The sequence below is a fragment of the Aphidius gifuensis genome, linkage group LG5, assembly GCF_014905175.1.
Source record: "Aphidius gifuensis isolate YNYX2018 linkage group LG5, ASM1490517v1, whole genome shotgun sequence".
Lineage (NCBI taxonomy): Eukaryota > Metazoa > Arthropoda > Insecta > Hymenoptera > Braconidae > Aphidius > Aphidius gifuensis.
The window spans coordinates 20,884,480-20,906,998 of NC_057792.1; the positions used below are offsets into that span (position 1 = coordinate 20,884,480).

Here is a 22,519-nt window from a genome sequence, read left to right on the forward strand (position 1 = left end):
AAGCATATTCATATTTATTCAGCGACTTGAAATCTCAATTATTATTTTAAAATAAATTATAAATTAATAGTATAATGAAAGACTTTTTTTATGTTATTTACACAAATTTATTTTTTTCGTGTGACATGAATATAGACAGTCACTAAGACTCCAGTTTGTTCTGATTTTTGCGTGACCAAAAAAATAAAGTATCACTGCGGGGATACATTAATTTTATTCTTGGCGGGTGGGCGAAAAATACGCATTACAAATAAAATAAAATCTGGCAGTGAGTTTTAATTAAAATTTTTTGGGTTATATGTATCTACATTATTTTATCCATATACACACAGCTGGATTTTAAATAAATTAAAATAAATATATAAAAAAAATATTAAGCTTGGAAATCACTGTTTAAGATGAAGATTACGTGTCGGGCGCCAAAACAATCTCGTGTCTAGTTAAACTGACAAAATTAAAAATAAAAAAGCACAATATTGAAATTAGGCTTACCTTCAACTTAGTATTCTTCGTCTTTTTTTTTTTTCGTTCATTTATTTTATTTGATGGGCACAAAACCAGAAGATAATGAGAACAGAAAAATAATAATAATAAAACAAGAAAAAACAAAAATGCCAGAAGGCAAGAGTAAATTGAAACGATGCGTGAGTAAAACGCGGGGGTGTGAGACAAAGACGGAGAATGAAAATTTAAGGGTGCGAGGAGTATGACGGTGAACACGACCTTATTATACTCACGGTATGCTACTCCCTTAAAGCGACAGGATAATCTACACACACACACACAGATACAAAATAGAAAGACGATTGCAAATATATATAAAATGAACTTGAAAAAAAGAAAATCCCGCGTGCATTTCATTTGTCGACCTTTACTACCCTTTATCCCTCAACTCCCAACCCCCTTTTTTATTTTTTTTTTTTTCTACCCCTAAGCTATGTCATGTATGTGTTTTTCTCTATTCTCTCTCTCTTTTTTTTTTTTTTTATCATTTTATTTTCTCTCTGTGAACTCGGTAAGGGAAAAAAAATACCAACAAAATTATTGCAATGAAAAAACTATAATTTATAAATTTTCGATTATAAGTAGCTTGTTTATTTTTGTTTACAGAAAAATAATTTTATAAATATTAACACCCCTTGAGTATTAATAAGTGATATTTTTTGGAATTTTTAAAATAGTGAATATCTAGATTAATATATCGATGTATTTACAAGTATTAAAATTAGACTTGAAAAAAAAATCTGTCAGCGCAAATGATTTAAACACATTATCACGGTCTTCAAAAGATACATAAACAAATATTGCTTTCTTATGACATAATGTTAATTTTGACAATTCTCTGGCAACTTCAATAGTTATGTTAGTATTTCTAACATATAAAGTAGTTAAATTCGGCAAATTTTCAAAAAGTTTGACCATCGATCTATTAGTGATTTTAGTAAAATTAGATATATTCAAGTATTCTAATTTTTCGTTAATTAAACATTCAATTGATTTATCCGTGATGAAATTATTTTCTTCTAATTCATTTAAATTAAATTTGAGTGATTCTAATTCTTTTAGATTATTGAGTGCAATCATACCATTATCTGTTATATTTTTACCAATTATATCTAAATGTCTTAATTTTTTAGCATTATTACTGAGATTAATTAAAAATTCATCTGTAACACCACAATCAAAATTAATATATAGTGTCTCGAGATTTTGTAAATTTCCAATTGGATACATATTAATTTTTTCATCAAAAACTGGATCATTGTTCAGCCAAGAACACATGAATCTTAGATGAACCAAATTTTTCATTTTACTTATCGACTGGAGTAATAATTGGCTTGGTTCAAAATAAATTATATTCAACTTTTCCAAAGTGATTAATTGAAGAAATACCTGTAAAAAAAAATAAAATTATTAGTTAACAATGAAATAAAAGTTTTTATAGTAATATAATATTTAAAAAATTCAAACGTACGGAAGCCAATGAATCTGGTAGGCAGAGATGATCTTGATTTTGATTACGTGAAAGACATAGCTCTTTCAAGGTTCCACCAACTTGTTCTAATGACTCAACCAAAGTCAATGGTAGATTTAAATCTTCACATTGCCAATTAATCCTCAGTACTTCAAGATGAGACATATTAGAAAAAACATTTTCAAAATCTTGGCTTTCAATTTTTTTGAATTGTAATATAAGTTCATTGAGATTAGGACAATTAGTATTGATCAGTGGCATTATTTCAGAAAAAGGATATTCTTCTACATTTAGAACTTTTAAATGTGATCCATATAAATTAATTAGGTATTTAAAATCGTCCACTTTTTCATGTAATTTCTTATCTGAATGAGCTTTACCCTTATTAAATGTATATGACACATAGCTTGAATAGAAGAAATTGTTCCGACCATCTATGCATACTGAAAAATTAATTAAATATCATCATTAGTATTTATAATATATAATACAAAATTTGGTTTTTTCTATTAAAAATTATTGTGTTGTTGTTTTCTTACTTTTTTCGAGTCGTGGATCGCTAGCTATCAGTCGTTTCATGTTAAACACAGAAAAACGAGGATATTTTATTGCTTTTTGCAAACTTAGTTTGTTGGAATTATAATAATTATTATTTACAATATCTTCAATATAATCGTCATTACTTAATAAACGTATTATATCAGTTCCCATATTAATAAAATTGATTTTATCGTATTCGTAGCGTTGAGAAGCCTATAAAAAAAAAATTTTTCTGTTATTGAATTAATTTAATTTATTGATTATTATTAAATTTATAACTTTTCTTATTTTTTAAAATATTATCAACGTTCAGAATAATGAAATTTACTCAGCCAATAAGCAATAATTTATTTGTTGGCTAACCTTAATTTAGATTTTCTAATAATCTTGTTCTTAATGATAATGGAAAAGGGAGCGCGAAATTATTAGTAATTATTATTATTAATAACTATCATTATACGTCATTATTTCATTCGAAAAATTAAAAAAGATTTTCTTCAAATTACGTATTAAGTTCGGAATAAAATATTATTAGAAGCTAGTCAGTCTCTAATTTTTTTTAAAGAAATGATAACATTTCTGAAATCCTAAAGAGCGAAGCCGGGTTTATCACCTAATAGAGTATACGTACCAAGTATGCTCCAAACTATGTATTATCTGTATAAAATCTATACATGTCCTATCTAAATTTTATATGAATATAGTCTATTCTATACTGGAAAACGGCAAATTCAGATTCACTAAATAAGATCAGGCACACACCCAAATTTTCACCTGGTCATCCACCATAAAAGGAAATTTCTATAAAACTTCTTATATTAATATTTAATACTTTAAATAGTTATAAATTATAATCAACAATAAACAATTACATGAGCTAAAAACTTAATTAATTTACGACTATTTACTTGATCTTGATATAGTATATAATTTAAAACTTACAGTCCAAAACATTCTTCTTGCTTCTTGCTCCGTGAATTCAGTCTCCATCTTTCTTTTTTTTCTTGGATTACTCTCCATTTTTTATTTTTAATAAAAAATTCGATGGATAATTCAAGTGTTGAATACTAGATTTTAAAAATTTGATTGAAAATACTTGATATAATTAATGACTTTTTTAAATGTATACGTAATTAAAAACTGGGTTTTAACTTTCTGTTCAACAGCAGTAAATATTTGTATCATGTACAGTTGTGACAATGTTGCAACCTATTACAACCACATCCAAAACGTATATGCATCCAGCATCCAAATGATCCAGATAGTCCCGATCGTCCAGCTGATCCAGCTGATCCAGCTGATCCACAAAACACAGCTTTGCGCATGTCACATATCTTTACTCCACTTTCTCGTACATTAAGGTTGTTTTCATGGGTTGCTACAATTGCTATCTTCGGGTTCGCCTTTACCTTTATAGGCAATGAAAAAGTGCAGTGATATTATTATTAATGAAAATTTATAGATGAAAGTATAGACTTCAAATAATAGCAATAAATGATATTATAAAAATGCATGTAAAAAAAAAAAAACTTATAATGCGTATCTGTTTTTTTTTTTTTTTTTATTATTTTATTTTCTCTCTGTGAACTCGGCAATAAGACACGTTCTAAAGCTCAAATGTCAACAGAAGTCAGGACAAGGGAGAGCTCACAGGACCATTTCACAGATGTCCTCGACTATTTGTTTCAATCTTCTCTCTGTCCCTGAATATATACTTGCACTGTGTGTATGTGATATTTTTATGGGGATTTTAGTTTTTTTTTTTTTTTTTTTTTGCGTTTAACGCTAAAGCATCCCTCTTGGTTTTTTTTCGCTCGATAAAACTATCTTCGTATTGTCGCGTATTTTTAAATTGCAAGTAGTGTGTCCTGCCACACAATTTACTTTTTTTTGTCAACAAACGTTTATTTTTTAAGAATATTCTTTTCATTTATATATATGAAGAGATGGTGGTAAAACGACGGGAAGAAATGACACTGGTAAAGAAAGCTTTTTTTATTTTTTTTAGTTTGCAATGTTAAAGAGTAAAATGAGGGTTGAAATCATTTATTTTTTTTACTTTTTCACTTGGTTTAATATAGGTGTATATAAAGTGAGTGAGAAAAATAATAATAATAAAGATAAAATGAATGAGATCGTTTGCGGGCGAGACATACAATCGTAGTCATTTCGTATTGAATTTCCATTCGATTATTTTCATCGTTGAAATAAGATTTTTTTTTTTTTTTTTCATCAGCAATTTGAAATGAGCTACACCACGTTTCAGATCGACCAGACAGACTTTTATTTTCAAATTGACTTTACAAAGTGTATTTATAAATTCAACGGTCTTTTTTTTTTTTTCTTATTTTTCATTCACGAAAAATGTTACGCATTCCAGGGAGTCCCCTGTTTTTTTTTTTTCGATTCATATTGAGTCTATGACCATTTATAACATGTGTATATATTTTTTATACGAATAATGTAGATCAACTCGCGCCTTTTTTTATTTTTTGTCTTGCGCCTCTTTTCACTCCCTTCAATGTGCCCCACAGGAGGCAACACAATTGTTTATCAGACTGAGCTCACTGGACAACCCGCTGGGTAAATTAATGTCTTTGCTTTTGTTGTACTCTTCTTTCATAATTTTTATACGCTATTATTTATTTTATTTTTTTTATTATATACGCACCTCTTCAATGATTATTTTTTAAAAGAAATATGTATATAAAAAGACCTCCGCGAAAGACTATATAGTTATAAATAAAAAGAAAACAAAAAAAAATAAAAGCTTGTTTTTCGAACAGTTGCAGAACGTGTCGACATTTGGTAGCCATTTCATCATCTTCAAGAAAATAAAAAGGGACAATATATATCCCTCAAAATAAAACTACAATTAAATACATGTAAAAAAAAAATAAAACATATGATACGTATTTTTATAATTATAAAAATAATCAAAAACCGGAAAATAAAATTTAAAAAGAGAAAAAAAAAAAATTGATTATATCCAGTCTTGTTTTTCCAGCTGTTTTCTTTTATCTTGGATAAATATCACAAGTGAGAAGTGAGTATAAAAAGTTGGTATTGAGAATGGAAATAAAAAAAAAAAAAAAAAAAATCACGGTTAGTAAACGATTCAAGACGAAGAGAGCTGTCGAATCACCTGTCGTGAGCAGCATTTCTAACAGCTTGTAAAGCCTATGGCATAATAGGAACTGTTGTCGTCAAGATTTTTTTTTTTTTTTATTCCCAACTCAATTTTTTTTCCCATTTTCAGGGTGTTTAGTAAGCTTTTACGTATATACGCAATTTTGGCTGATCGAAGTATCGCGTGAATAAGGTTGACAACAAATCCATTGGGAGTGAAATTCGGACAAAAAGAAGTTGAATATAACTATCAAGAAAAAAAGTGTGGGTTAGTTTATTTTTTTGCAAAAGAACTAACAAATGAAATACGACAAAATAAGGGTGCGGTAAAGAAAAGAAAGTGATCCAGTATATAGTCAACACATGTGAAAGCTCATTCTTCGAATTCTGTGTTCATCTTAACTCGTGTGAAGGGTGTATATGGGGTTGAAGGACCATTCGATTCTTTCAACATCCTCCTACATCTCCAAAATTTCACTTTCACATATCACACATACAAGGGCTACAGAAAAAAAGAATTTTATCAGTTTTTCAAGCACCCCTTTGTTCACAATATAAATACCTTACCCCTCAAATGATAATATTAAAGAAAATCCAAGCAAAAAAAAAAAAAGCACACCCTCGATTAATCACATTTGTGATGCTCACATGTAAAAATAAATGTACAATCTTATTTTTTTATTCGTTTTGTTATACTCAATTATATTTTAAAATTATATTTTCAATATATGTGTCACAAAAAACAGTGAAAATATGACATAATGAAAATATTAAAAAATATATATATGAGATTGCAGTCGTGAAAGAAATTGTGAGAAACGAGTAAGACAAATATTCAACTTGGGTTATTTTTTTTTTTTTTTTTGCCTTTCAAACGCAAAATTCAAGACCCTGCCTCTGTACAGACAAAAATATAAGATATGGCAAAAAGAAATATTCGCAGGAAGGGAAGAGAATAAAAGAAAAATGAAAATAAAAAAAAAAAAAAAAAAGAAATGAGAGATATATATGTATATATAAAGATGGTATGATATTTGTATGAGGGGTATGAGGTATCTTATTTTCCAAGCTGAGGGTAGAAAGAACGATATATCAGCAAGATTTCTCACTGAAACTGAATATTGGATTTCTCGGTAGAAGAGCAAACTAACGCTTTTTCCTTGACTGTAGATGGTTTGAATATTAAAGTTTTGTTATTAAGGCGTTCCAAATGTTGAGGAAAATGTATCGCATCTGATTCTTGCACGTGTGCATTTAAACTATACATATCTTCGTATAAATTTATAAAATATTAATAATTTATTAAAACAAAAAATAAACCAGCTGAAAATTCATATCGACTTTCAAGCTTTAAATCGAAAATTGAGTTAGAAACAATGTCGATCTAAGCACAGAATTTAAATGACTAGATAATAAAATAAATAATTAAATTGTTAGACTCACCATTGGTGCACTTGATCATGATAAAAAATTTAAATTAAAGTCGTCAGCTTTTTCATTAACAACCACATCATCTGCAACAATTAAAAAAAAAGAAAAAAAAACAGTTGAAAATAATAAAATAATAAAATTTATAAAATAATAAAATTTACAACAGATGTTTATTAAAAATAAATAAATAATGTAATTGAGATTTTAGCTGTACATACACGAGTAAATTTGCCATAAAATAATTGAAATTACAATTAAATTTTAACTTGAAAATAAATTGAAAAAAAAAAAGAGGAAAAACGATCATCATGATGGAATTATATTTGTGTTTACATATGTGCCTCGGATATATTATTTTAAAATAATATGCTAATGGTATTTAGTTACCTTTGTAAAATAATATATAGATATAATTGCAAAGTGCGCTTATATATGCGTTGCACTAACAATTTGTTACAGCACCGATATAACCATAATCTTTTAAATGTATTATCCTCGTGACCCTCTCGACACATACAAATAAATACACCACATGTACAACAATCCCGTCACGTTTTTTCATTTTGTAAACATTTTTTTTTTCTTGCTTTTATTTGTCACATAAAAATAACATCCAAGTATTAAATAACATTTTTATTTTTTTATTACATCGTGATTGTTTTATACTATTATTTTAGCTTTGATTTATCAAAGATTAAACTCAAATTATTGTTCAATTGTTTATAAATTACAATGAAATATAAATAATAAAATTATATAGACAAAAAAAAAATTTACAAACATGTATAATATTTAAATAAATTTTCTCTTATTTAAATTTATTTTTTTTAATTAAATTAACTGTCATAATTATTGATTAAATTATCAATAAGTAAAACTTTTTTTTATCCGGCTTCAAAGCGACATAGCATCACACCGACACATAAAAAATAAAAAATAAAAAATAACTGATAAAAGAAATTCTAAATTGCTCTCTTATATATACAAAAAAGTTTTTAAAAAATTTATAATTTGCGTAGTCTAAGGACAAGTTGAAAGGACACCCTGTGTAAAGAGCCATACAACTAAATGACAAAGTAAAAAATAAAAAAAAAAAAGAGGAATATTCTATAGATAAAGACATGAATTAAATAAATGACAGAGATAGAAAAGAATAAAAAAAAAATTATTTTGTCTTTTATATAGAGAATCGACCATTCAACTTGTCTGGCAAGTGAACCTCTGAGCCTACATTTAGGCATGAAGCCCCGATTATTAATCCTGTCACCGGCTTTGCCAATGTAACCAGGGATTAATTTGTATATACTCTCTCTTCTCCTCTTGTAATTTTTCTCTCTTCATTTGCCCTTTTCACCTCTCTCTCTTTTTTTTATTTTTATTCTTTTCATACCCACTTTTAGCCCACCCATCAACTTTTTTTGCTTTTATCCTCTTCATAAATATATATACACCATGTTTCATTGATTTTCTTCTCATGACTTAAATATATATGAACAAACTTGTTCTTAGCTTGTTGTATAAATTATGTATTTTATTATATAATCAAATATTATATTTTTTAAATTTCCCTATACTTTTTATGACAATTTGTTTATTTTTTTTTTATTTAAAATTAAATTACTCTGAGATTTGTTTGGAAAAAGAAAACAACTTGGTAGCTTTTATATTTTATATTTCTATATGAAAAACAATTAAATTAATTTGTATTTTTATCAATTAAAAATATATAATTGATAAATGTTTTAATTATGGTTCAATTGATGTGAGTAATTTTGGTTTATTCTCTGTGATCATACATGATCTTGGATGCTGAACATATTGGAGGGAATAACACCAACGCGATCACGATTCTCTGAATACTGCGAACGCAATCAGTAAGACCATCATGTATATATTATAATATACATTTAGATTAAATATATATGTGTGTGTGTACATTGGGGATAAGTTCAAAGGGTCCCAATTACCCTTTGATATGACTGGCATATGTGTCTGTCAAGGTACAACCGCGTTTCGTACCCCTCTGATTATATTCTATATTAATTCTCATTGTATAAATATATCTCAATCATTTATTTATTGTGTTTATATATTCGAATTTTTTTTTATTACAAATGAAAACGTGTTTTGCAATAAACGAGTTATATTTTTATTTCAATTAAATTATTATTTTCATTTTATTTTATTCAAATCGTTGCGAAAAAATATATTTCATTTTTTTTTTCCAAATTGATTTTATCATATTTATTTGAAAAAAAAAAAATAATTGTATAGAAAAAATTAATTAGATTGTTTATGTAATATAAAAAATATAAAAAATATTTTTCAATAAATTTTACATTCAAATCTTTTTTCATGTCGATAGAAATAAGATGACAGGTGTCATAGAAATTTTCCAATACATTTGTCAATTGGAAAATGTTATTTTTTTTCATTTTCATTTAATAATTATTATAAACAATTGAAGCTGCAACTTTATGAAAATCCATTTAAATAATATATAAAATAAAAAGTTTTTAATTTAATTTTAAAAAAGTTAATATATCACTTGAATGTTTAAAAGTATCATTTCAAAGATATTATTACATAAAGATGATGTTTATACTTGAATATACTTGATTTTATTTTTATCACTTTTTTTATTTTATCAACAAACTTAAATGTACATGTATAAATTATTTTATTCATTTTTTTTTACTGAAAAATAAAAAGTGGCTTTGCATGAAATGATAAATTATCTTGAGCCGCACAACTCGCGGTCCTCTTCTTCAACCTAATGGACTCACTGTATATAGCATATTTGATGAAAACAATTTGTACAAAATTAGTTTTGAAAATTGTTTTTACAAATATTTTAATTTTATTTTTTTTATTCTACTTATTATATTGTTATTACAAAAAACATTTTATTTATTATTATTATAACTGATTGCAATTTAAATTTGTACAAATGTATTTTTTTTTTTTTTGTTTTTAAATACACACATGGGAATTTGTATTTTAATTTATTTTGATCTAAATATAAAGATATACAAAAATTGTTGGCAGACCAGAGACATTACTAATTTTTTATTTTATTCATCTTTGTCTTCTTCTTCTTTCTCTTCTTTTTTTATTTTTATTTTTATTTTTTTTTTTTTGGAGAACTACACATTAATAAAATTTATATACAAAACATAGTATATTAATTAACTTTTGATGAAAACATTTTCATTAAATCTTCATTAATCAAATTTTGATAAAAACAACTCTATACATCACTTTAATTTATTTTAATTTCTAAATGAAATCATTATATAAAATATGACATGAAACACGTACTTGATTTTCATATAAAATTATCAGTTCTCTATTCATTCAAATAAACATAAAATTATTATTATATAAAATAGTATATAGTGGTCAATAAAACCACAGAATTTATTGAATTATTTTTTCGACCTACATTGCCAAAGAGCTGTATATAAAGTATAAAAAAAAATTTAATACATAAATGAGTAAATAAATAATTTTCATCCCTCCGAGAAACAAAAAATCTCAAAAATAAACTACACATGAAAATAATAAATTGAATGGATAAAAAAAAATAATAAAAAGTATATAATAAATAATAAATATTGAAAAAAAAAATTGCAAGACGCCCCCATATGTGTGATGAGGTGAATCGTGTCCAGTTACATTGAAAAGTCACACGCCCCTTTTCCAGTCATTGATCTCAATTTTTTTTCAAGATGTATATTCGCTTTTGTCGCGGCAAAATCTCGAATTACTTCTCACACCCAGTACACATATATGTAACTATTAAATACACATATTTAAATAACAAACGTACAAATATGTGGGTGTTTATTATTTTTATTTTCAAGTGATCATATCCCCTTGGTTTTAATTCTTAATAATTCTTATTCTCTGATATGAAATAATACATATACGCGTGTTAATCCATGTTTTTTTAATAATAAAAAAATTATACATATAAATATGAATTAAACACATATATATAAACGCAAACACACTCATGGATATAATCCCTCTTGGCATGGTATCGAGATTATAATGCGGATGTGCAGGGGCGGACACCCAAACTCATATCGCGACTTATCTTTTATTATTTTAATATTTAAAAAAAACAATGAAATATAATATTTATTTTTTTTTATTATAAAATCAAAAGATAATGGAAATTGAAGAAAATAAGATGTATAAAAAATAGAAATAAATTAAAAAATCATGGGATATAATGTTTAATCTTGAATGAAGCATCTTGATGTTGAAAAAAAAGTGCGTTTTGCATTTTTTCATCAAGATTCATCAAGACTCAAGTCAAGGTACCAAGTTTTTTTTTTTTTTTTTTTATATTTTTTTAAAAGCCTCATGTTTCAAAGTTTCTACGAAAGATAAAAATGACAAGAGAGAAGAAAGAGATTAAAAAATAAAAAAATAAAAATAAAATATGGTCAAAGGGTCAAATGTCTCAACGCTCAAGTCACCTATTTTGTGTGTGTTTATATTATATGTGATATATATATTTGTAAATTAACAATGTTTCATCATGGTATGTGTCTTTCCTGTTTAATTAGTAACCACGAATAAATTGGCCAATTAAACAATTATCCCTATTTTACCTCTTTGACTCCCTTGGCCCCCAGGGTCTCTATATCTATTTGTAAATCTCTCCCTCTCTCCCTCTTTGTTTATTTGTGTGTTATATATATGTATTGGTATTGTACATGTCTAACACAATCACAAGTTGTTTAATAAAAAATTTATATACATATATTTAATAATTGCGACACAAAAACAACTTTACTTTACTTGTTAATTTTGATTTTTAAAAATGTTTTTTTTTATTTTTTTTATACGACGTACTCAAAAATAAATACAACATCAAATTCAAATTCTAACTGTATATATTAAATCGTAAAATTTTTTATGGCTATTTATTTATTATATAGAAAAAATTATATTGAATAAAGAATAAATAATTTATTTAAAATATGTAATAAATGATGAATAAAATTTATATATTGAATCAATAATTAATATATAAAAATGTCTTTATTTGGAATTTGTTTTTTTTTTTTTTTCGTTGACAAACCTTTTTTTTTTTTTTTATGACAAATTGAATGACTAAAGTTTGAAGAAGAAAATTATATATCAAAGTAAAATGCGAGTGTAGAAATATTTTGAGTGACATTTTAAAAAATAAATGAGGAAACAAGTTCACACGATGGACAAACACTATATATAATAGTTGTATGATTGAGTGAGAGAATTCGTGCTTTATTCCATCTTAAAATTCTTAAGGTTATAATTATGTTGCGCAACTTGTGGTCTTGCTGAGATCCCGTTTTGGGATACGCACTATTGCACGCCACCAAGACAAGTATTTCAAATAAAAAAAAATAAAAATGTCACGCTAAAAAGGTGGGTTCTTTTTTAAATTGTTGGTGACGCGTACAAATTTTATATGAGAATGAGAAGAGGAATAATATTAAAATGATGACATACATATGGACAAACTATTTTTATTATTATTTTTTTTATTTGAAATTTAATATTTATCATTTTTAACTTTCCATTTGACGAAGGAAAATAATTATCTTTGCTCCATAATTATCCAATTGAGATGGAATAAAATTTTTTAAAAATAAAAATAAAATTGAAACAAGTATAAAATATTGCTTGACATTTGTATTACAATTTTCTGATAAAATAGAAATGTAATAAAAAAAAAAAATGATGACGAAGAAGGGTGATAGATTAATCAGACTGGAGTATATACAAGCTGAGGAAAATTTTTAGGGTGAGTGTTTGATTGAAGTAACGAAACATGAATCACACGCACAAATATAAAATAAAACAAATAATTCAGGGGCATTGCCTCACTTCAGTTATATTCACATCCAATTCATATTGGAAGCTAAAGCTAATATATATAAATTTTCGATCTCACGAAGTAAAATTAGATGCGCCAGTGACATTTCGGGCGTGTCATAAACTTACTAACAACGATTCGTCACAGATAAGAACGTACGTGACTCACATGTATAGCATAAAATTCATCATTGAATAAATAAATACATACATATAAATCTCAACAATAAAAATAAAAAAAATAAAATAAAGAAAAAGGGGGAATCATAAGGGCCATCAATGTAACACAAAATAAGGCAAATTCCCTTTTAAGCAACCACCACCAGGGGTTCGTCTCAAAGCTTTATGATAAAGCTCTCTTTAAATTTATTATTATCAATATAATTATAATAAAATTTATAACAAATAAAAAAAAATAAAAGCTGGATGGTTAATTGCAAACGTCAGCAATAATTAACAAGTCCTCAACGAGGTCGTTGGTAGACACGCCGTAGCAAATATAAGCAAAGAAAAAAAATAAATAAAAAAATAAAAGGTGGTTGGCATTATGTACATAGTAGTCGTGATCACAAGATCACGGGCGTGTGCGCGCAGGTGCGACGTTATATATATAAATAAAAAAAATATTATTATACACACACACACGAGGAAAGAATGAGGAAGAGCAGCAACATTGTTAGATGCAACTCTTGAGGAAATCTCTCTTTCTGTTTCATATATGATTTTTTGTATTTATCAACAAGAGATAAATAACTTTGCGTGTATAAATATATATATTTAATATTTATATAATACATATATTATTTTTTTATGTACAAGTTTTAAATAAATATATGCTTGTTATTATTATATGTAAAATGGAAAGATGTGGATGGTCAATTTTGCGCGGTGGTTAATTGCAACTGATGAAGTTTGTTTGAGGCAAACGAGATTCTCACTATGCTGTATGTGTGTGTATAAATACATACCACACGTTTCTCATCATCCAGCCCAGCTAACCACCAAATATATATATGTTGTGACATTTATTGTTATTACACTCGAGACTATTATAATTGAGACATAAAGTCTTGACGCTTTCTTCTTCTTCGCTCGCTCGCTGTTGGTCAATGAGATAACACACATGAATATACATATTTTTACTTGTTATGTACTCTTATTATAACTCGGTGCTTTATTTTTCATACAGTCGTCTTTAATTTACTTTGCTACATTTTAGTTTTCTCATTCTTTTGCTCGCACTTCTGTCGCACAATTTTAATTTGCTTCTTAAATTAAAATTTACATTTTTTTTTTTTTAATATTGATAATGAGATTTATAAAATGCTGCCATGTTTTATATTAAAATTTTAAGTTTGTTATTTATTGATAAACAAAATATAATTTTAATTAAATAAATAAATACTAATAATTTTTAATTTGAAAAATATTTATGGAAAAATTGTCCAGCAATTATTTGAATTGGTCAGTTTTAATTACTATTTTTATTTTAAATTTTTTTTGGGAAATTTTTCGAGAATTAATTTATCCAATTGAGCAATTAAATAATCATCATAATTAATTAAAATTAACCAATGAATTTTAATAACAAAAATTCAAAATTTAATTTATATTTTTCTAATAATTTTTTAATTGAAATTTAAAGTTTTTCTATTCTAATTTGATGAAAAAGAATTTTTTTTTTTTTTTTTCTACATGAAGGTTTTTTTTTTTTTAAATAAATAATTTAGTTGGTTTACATACACCACGTGCCGTCATGGTGAATGATTGCACACGAGACACACACAAATATATACATGACAATTTTTATGAAAAATAAAAAAATAAAAATAAACATGGTCACTGTATTTTACACAGTCACGAACGCCAAGTTAAATTTATACTTCAAAGCAACTGCAAAATTTTATTTTAGCTCGTGTTTATAACTAATTTTAATAATAATTTTAATACTCTAAAAATTACTGACATTTCTATGGTTATTTACGAAACATTAAAATTTGTAAACTTTGTATTTCAATAATTTAAAAACTTACGAGGCATTAAAAAAGTAAAAACAAAATTTAATGGTTGAATTGTTAATTTATTTTTTCATTTGGCCAGATTAAAAATTAAATGACTCGATGTAATTTTGTAAAATGTATTCAATAGTTTTAAAGAGACAATTTATCAGTGTGAATAATTACCTTGAATGTAGATTTTCAGTACACGTTTGACCCGAGGTCTGTCCTTTTAGTTTGTCGTAAATTGCCGCAAGTTAAGCTCTTCGTTGACGATAATTATTTCCTTCATGAGTCACAATGAAAACGACGAATGATATTGTCTCGTCCCGTCGACAATGAGTCTTTCCTTTTCGTGATATACAAGAATAAACTGGCTGCAGCATTAAATTATTATCAATAATAATTGTTGTCTGTAAATAAAAATTATATTTAAATTATTATTTATTTATTTTTTGTGTGTGTCTTTGTGTCTTAGTTGGCTGATGATTTTATCTTAGCTATGAGTCATTCTGATATAAATTTATAACAATTGATAAATTAAAAATAATAAAATAACTCCAACATGACCAAGACAAATGGATGAGACACTCGCTCAATTGACATATTGGAAAAAACTTTCAAGTATATTTTTCTTTTTCATAATAACACTCGAATACATATTTTTTTTTTTTTATACATACTACTCTTTGCCAACCCTCTTTATAAATATATATTTACTTTTTTTTTTTTCTTCGTTCCGGACAATTGGCAAATGTCTAACTCTGATACACAGGGCAGTTATTTATTAAAACAAATTGCCCTTTGAATGCGCAAAAGCTTCCTCGATCAATTCAGCTGTTAACCAAAATATCTTGTTGAGCTGGGTTCAATCGATTTTTCAAAATAATAATTTTTACATATAATAAATTGACCACTTAGTGTGTATATCATTAATAAATACAATAAAATTTAATTCATCCTACTGTGCGGTCAATTAGCTTCAACAAATTAATCTAAAAAATTTTTCATTTCCATTTCAACAAAAGAAAGGTAAATTAGTTTGTTTATATACGTTTTTTATTTTCTAAACTACATTTAATTATCTTGAAATTTCTAGTCAGGAAGTTGTTTAATAACCCAGTTGACGATAATTTAATCTTGATGTATTATTTCCCACGAAAAAATGTGACAAAAATATAAGCTATTATCATGATTAATAAAATGAAAATTAATAAATATGTATTGTACAGCTGATAATGAGATAAGAAAATAAAAAATAAAAAAAATAAATACTGAGGGTTGAAAACAAACGACGAGATATATAAATTATATAATAAATTTAAATGTGGTATAAGGATAAAAGAATAATTTGCCACTGAAATTCCAACAGCGTAATTAACTGTCCGAAAGTCAGGCGGGCTTATTTCAGGGTAAACCCACTACCTAAATGAGAAGCGGGAACAAAAAAGAAAATAATAAAAATAAATACATAAAAAAAAAAAAAAAAGAAGAGGACATGTGTATTAAAGGGACATGTGGGACGTAGAAAATTAAACGAAAAAAATAAAAATAATCAAACTCAAGGGGTGCTTGAAAAAATAGAAGGCGCGAGAGGAAGGGGGAGGAAAGGGGGTGACTATGACAAGAGGATAGAAAAGATTTAAAAAAAAAAAAAAAGTACGTCATAAAGCAATTAGGAAGACACAACCAAGGGATAATGATGATTCTCCTGATGATGCGACAATATGTTACAGTCACGTACAATCTTAAAATAACTTTCCAATTATTATGATGATTTTCCATCATCATCGTCATCAATAAATACGTCATCTTTTTTTCTCTCATTTACAGCTGTATTATTTCAGTCATTTTAAATTATATCAACCCCTCATTCAAACGCATGTACTAACGACAATTCAATTGCCAGCATGCTGCTACTGACACTGACGTAATTTTGATGTACACAAAATTCTCATTAACGTATATATATTTCAAATATTATATAATTTTCATAGCTTGACACTGTGTGATGAGAAATGATGAAAATTATACTTGGAGTGTTAAACAGAGACTTTCAATTAAGATTTTAAATAATAGAGACTTGAAAGTGTTGAAAATTTACATTTTTCATTTTTATTTTATCATGTGATAATATAAGAGAAGAAATGAAAAATGCATTTGTATATAAAAAAAAAAAAAAATATTAATAATAGGACTATTTGAAATTTCCATGTCACACCCCTGATGGCAAAAAAATGTACCATGGGGGTCGAGCCTAGTGGGGTTGAATTGTTAAAAAGAAAAATGAAACGAACCCCCCTTCCTGCCCGCGCTCTTTTAAGCTGAGTAATTTTTATTTTTTATATATATTTTTTTCGCAAGCTTTATTCGCGTCTTGGCGAGTTAATTTTTTTTTTTTTTTTTTTTTTGAAATATATAACGGGGGGTTGTTGTGAGCGGGCAAGTTTTACCGACTCGGCTTTTACTAATCTTATAAATAATGAGCCTCATGCCGAGATTACCCAGAGACATATATATGGAATGAAAAAAAAAAATACAATAATAAATAATAATAAATATATATAGTAAAAATAAAAAAAGTTTCATGACCTTTTTTGTATACATGCGAGATATTGAAAACAAAATAGATGTCACTATATTCAGCACTGCACTTTTCACCTTTTTATACCCCAGTTCATCCAACTTCATAATCTCATATTTCAATATTTCATATTATTATTTTTTTAATTTTCATTCCCAACTCAGCAGACGTGATCAAAAAAAAAAAAAAATGAAATAAAAAGAAATTCAATATAACGTGATTTACGAATAACAAATTGCTTTTAATAAAAATAATAATAAAAAATTTAGATTGAAAGAATTGAAATTTACATAAAGTAAAATATATATTTCTTTTTTTTTTTTCAGTTGATGTATGAGTCACTTTAATGGCAATTTATGAACTAAAAAAAAAGAGAGTTTGTATTTATTTTTCTTTTTGGATATTTAAGTGTCTTTTAATTTGACAATTATTAAAATTAAATAGGAAAATTTAGATTGACCATGGTAAAAAAGATAAAGAAATATAAAAGAAAGAAATTCAACAAAATAATAATTACGACTATTTATTTTAACAAAAGAAAATGTAAAACTATTAAAGACAAACAAAACTATTTGAGTGTGTACAAGTTTCAAGATTTTTTTTATTTTTTTTTTTGTAACTTTAAAAAATCGGTAACGCTATTGGCACTCAATACGGGGGAATTTACGGGGACATTTATACAGGTTATGAGAAAATTTACGGTAAACATAGCCACCGTTGTATGTGTAGGACTGATTACATTGTGTGTGAAACCCGTCAATGTCCCCGTATTTCCCGTAAATTTCCCCGTATGAGTGCCAATAACGATTTCGTTAAAAAATTAAAGGCAAATTTTATATAAATTTTATAGATATTCCGCGACAACCCGCAAAAACCCATGAAAACAACCTTAATGTACGGGAAAGTGGAGTAAAGATATGTGACATGCGCAAAGGTGTGTTTTGTGGATCAGCTGGATCAGCTGGATCAGCTGGACGATCGGGACTATCTGGTTCATCTAGATGCTGGATGCATATACGTTTTGGATGCGGTTGTAATAGGTTGCAACATTGTCACAACTTTACAAGATATAAATAATTACTTTTGTTAAACAGAAAATTAAAATCCAGTTTTTATTAAGCTACATTCGAAAAAGCCAATAATTATCAAGTATTTTTAATCAAACTTTTAAAATCTAGTATTCGACACTAAAATTATTCATCGAATTTTTGATTGAAAATTAAAAATGGAGAATAGTCCAAGTAAAAGGAGAAAGATGGAGACTGAAATCACGGACCAAGAAGCAAGAAGAATTTTGAGGACTGTAAGTTTTAAATTATTTACTAGATCTTTCGAATAGATACTTAATTCTTTTTTCTATTATTATTTATCTGATTTACATTGAAAAAAAATAAGGTAAATTAATTAAATAACAAAAAAAATTTTTTTTCATAGGCTTATAACAACTACGAAAACAATATAAACGGCTTTATTGATATGGGAAATGATACATCGCGTTTTTTATCTAATACCGATCAGGCTAAAGATATTGTAAATAACAATTATTGTAATTCCAACGAACTAAGTTTGCATGGAGCACTAGAATATCCTCGTTTTCGCATGTTTAACATGAATCAACTGATAACTAGCGATCCACGACTCGAAAAAAGTAAGAAAATAACAACACCTTAATTTTTAATGATAAAAACAAAATTTTGTATTATATAATATAAATACTAATGATGATATTTAATTAATTTTTCAGTATGCATAGATGAGCTGAACAGTTTCTTCTATTCAGCCTATAAATCATATACATTTAATAAGGGTAAATATCGATCAGATAAGAAATTACTTGAAAAAGTGGACGATTTCAAATACCTAATTAATCTATGTGGATCTCATTTAAAAATTCTAAATGTAGAAGAATATCCTTTTTCTGAATTAATGCCACTGATCAATACTAATTGTCCTAATCTCAATGAACTTATATTACAATTCAAAAAAATTGAAAGCCAAGATTTTGAAAATGTTTTTTCTAATTTGTCTCATCTTGCAGTACTGAGGATTCATTGGCAATGTGAAAATTCAAATCTACCATTGACTTTGGTCAAGTCATTAGAACAAGTTGGTGGAACCTTGAAAGAGCTATGTCTTTCACGTGATCAAAATCAAGATCATCTCTGCTTACCAGATTCATTGGCTTCCGTAAGTTTGAATTTTTTGAATATTATATTACTATAAAAACTTTTATTTCATTGTTAACTAATAATTTTATTTTTTTTTACAGGTATTTTTTCAATTAATCACTTTGGAAAAATTGAATATAATTAATTTTGAACCAAGCCAATTATTACTTCAGTCGATAAGTGAAATGAAAAATTTAGTACATCTAAGATTCATGTGTTCTTGGCTGAACAATGATCCAGTTTTTGATGAAAAAATTAATATGTATCCAATTGGCAATTTACAAAATCTCGAGACATTTTATATTAATTTTGATTGTGGTGTTACAGATGAATTTTTAATTAATCTTAGTGACAATGCTAAAAAATTTAGGCGTTTAGATATAATTGGTAAAAATATAACAGATAATGGTATGATTGCACTTAATAATCTAAAAGAATTAGAATGGCTCAAACTTAATTTAAATGGATTACAAAATAATGAGTTCATAACGGATCAATCAATTGAATGTTTAGTTAACGAAAAATTAGAACACTTGCATATATCTAATTGTACTAAAATCACTAATAGATCAATGGTTAAACTTTTTAAAAATTTGCCAAGTTTAAACACTTTGTATGTTAGAAATACTAACATAACCTATGAAGTTGCCAGAGAAATCTTAAAACTATCATTATGTTATAAGAAACCAATATTTGTTTATGTATCATTCGAAGATCGTGATGATATTTTTAAATCATTAAGGCTGTCAGGTATTTTTTTCAAGTCCAATTTTAATGCTTGCAAATACATCGATATGCTGAGTTGACTTACTGAATTATTAATACTCAATGTGTATATTTGTACAACTGTTTTTTTTGTAAAGAAAAAATAGAGCTACTTTTTGTTTTCAATAAAAAAAATTTATTAATCATATATTTTTCATTCTAATAATCTTTTATTACTTGTCTTTTTTTTTCTAGATAATAATATAATACATATAACAAACTCCTTGACGAAATACAAATTTATATATTATTTATTCCCACCTATAGCAACAGACAAACTAAAGATATATATTTCGCTATTGTCGCTGTTGTTGATATTATCCAAAAAAATAAATAAAGTACATAAAGTAAAATGTATGTATATTTTTTTTTTTTTTCAGTTGATGTATGAGTCACTTTAATAGTAATTTATAAACAAAATGAAAATGGAATTTGTATTTACTTATTTATTTTTTTATAATCAAGTGTCTTTTAATTTGACAAATTAAAATTAAAGAGAAAAATTTAGATTGACCATAGTAAAAAAGATAGAGAAAAAGGTAGAATAGGTGATGAAAATTTAATTAGGCCACTGGTATATAGAAAATCCCAGTGGCTTTTTACTATTAGCCCGATGAAGCACTGGCACGAATTTTAAATGAATTAATTCGTGATTCAATGAAGAAGTATGATCGATTATGAGAATCATAGAGAAATAAATGAAAACTGCAGTAGACAAATAAACTGCATATTTCAATAATCTATTCTTGCTGAAATATAAAAGAAAGGAATTCAACAAAACTTTTCATTCATTCTACTATATTAAATTATAATTTTATCTATACCTTTATCAATTAATTTATCTAATCTTTTTAATAGCTTTCCTTTCATTTTTAATTTAAAAATATAATTTCAATTATTTACAGTGAAAAAGATAATTTTTTTGACATGAAAAATTACGTTAAATGTCAGCTGCTTTTATATTTTTTACTTGTGAAAATATTTTCCAGACAATTTTGTAAGAAATAGATGAAAAAAAATCACTCTAATAATATTATTTCATAATTATTTGTCATTTTTCTATTTAATTTTTTGTTTGTCATTTTATTTTTATTAAAACGGAAATAAAAAATTTCTCATCAAGTACATTGTTTGTTGAGTTTCATGCACAATGAATGACAAACAAACAAAAAGTATTTAAATTTTAAAAAATACATGACATGTGCATTTTTTATTGTGTTAATGTAACTTTGATAATATCAACATGTCTTTGTGTGAATTAGAACGAAATATTTTCTAATGAAAATTTTATTATTATAAGTTGGTTATACACATGTATAGCTTTCTTGTTTGTGGCTGGGTATTTCACCACTAGAATATTAATTGCTGTTGAGCATGTTGCAAGACAGAATTGCTACTTGATCATCTTATAATTAAAATATAAAATATACTTAATTATGATTAATTTATCATCAATAAAATAATTAAATAAAATATGAAATTTTAAAAAATTTAAATTAATATTAATCAGTTAAAAAACTATTAAAAATTTATTATAAATATTTTTAAATAAATATATAAATACAGTGTTACGCATTTATCGAAAAGTTTAATATGATAAATAAATTTACCTGATTATACTTTTTGATGATATGAATGGCTTTTTTATTGCTGGCAATTAAATTTGAATTTGTTTTCGGCGACAGCTTCATCTGTAAATTTTAAATAAAATAATAATAATTATTTAAATGTAAATATATTCACATATAAATTAAAATACAAGAAAAAAAAAACATTAATCACATAATTTATTACTTTTTATTGAACAACTGTTTTAAAAAATCATGAAAATAAATTTTGTCTTTTACCATTACGTCATTTAATAAATATTATAATAAATAATAATTTTTTTTAATTGTGATAACAAATAAAATCTCTCAAATGATATGACATTATTTTAGATTGTACAAAGGCGATAAAAAAAAAAAAAAAACAAATTCAATATTGAAAAGTTAACAAGTTGACACACATTAAAATTTTTTTATAATAAAAAAAAATAAATAATAAAAGCTGC

General features: G+C 25.8%; 1 protein-coding gene across 2 annotated transcripts; it reads right to left on the bottom strand.

The window, feature by feature from the left end:
* Nucleotides 1-1,144: 1,144 nt before the first annotated feature.
* On the bottom strand, nt 1,145-22,157 carry LOC122858472. Of its 2 annotated transcripts, XM_044161397.1 has the most exons (7): nt 22,077-22,157; nt 15,136-15,362; nt 7,088-7,158; nt 3,458-3,924; nt 2,515-2,728; nt 1,976-2,418; nt 1,145-1,893 (listed from the first exon to the last, which is right to left on the bottom strand). In XM_044161397.1, the coding sequence occupies exons 4-7, from the start codon at nt 3,533-3,535 to the stop codon at nt 1,189-1,191; spliced, it is 1,440 nt and encodes a 479-aa protein (XP_044017332.1). In that variant the 5' UTR covers nt 3,536-3,924; nt 7,088-7,158; nt 15,136-15,362; nt 22,077-22,157; the 3' UTR covers nt 1,145-1,188. The 2 variants fall into 2 exon arrangements, with proteins under 2 accessions (XP_044017332.1, XP_044017333.1); XM_044161398.1 differs by lacking the exons at nt 15,136-15,362; nt 22,077-22,157 and adding an exon at nt 7,463-7,527.
* Nucleotides 22,158-22,519: the final 362 nt, after the last annotated feature.

What these genes read in the sequence shown, in the direction of transcription:
- LOC122858472 (XM_044161397.1), bottom strand. Translation starts at nt 3,535, where the DNA reads ATGGAGAGTAATCCAAGAAAAAAAAGAAAGATGGAGACTGAATTCACG. An exon ending in CGATCCACGACTCGAAAAAA is followed by an intron (nt 2,419 to 2,514) that starts GTAAGAAAACAA and finishes TTAATTTTTCAG; the next exon opens with TATGCATAGATGGTCGGAAC. An exon ending in TACCAGATTCATTGGCTTCC is followed by an intron (nt 1,894 to 1,975) that starts GTACGTTTGAAT and finishes TTTTTTTTACAG; the next exon opens with GTATTTCTTCAATTAATCAC.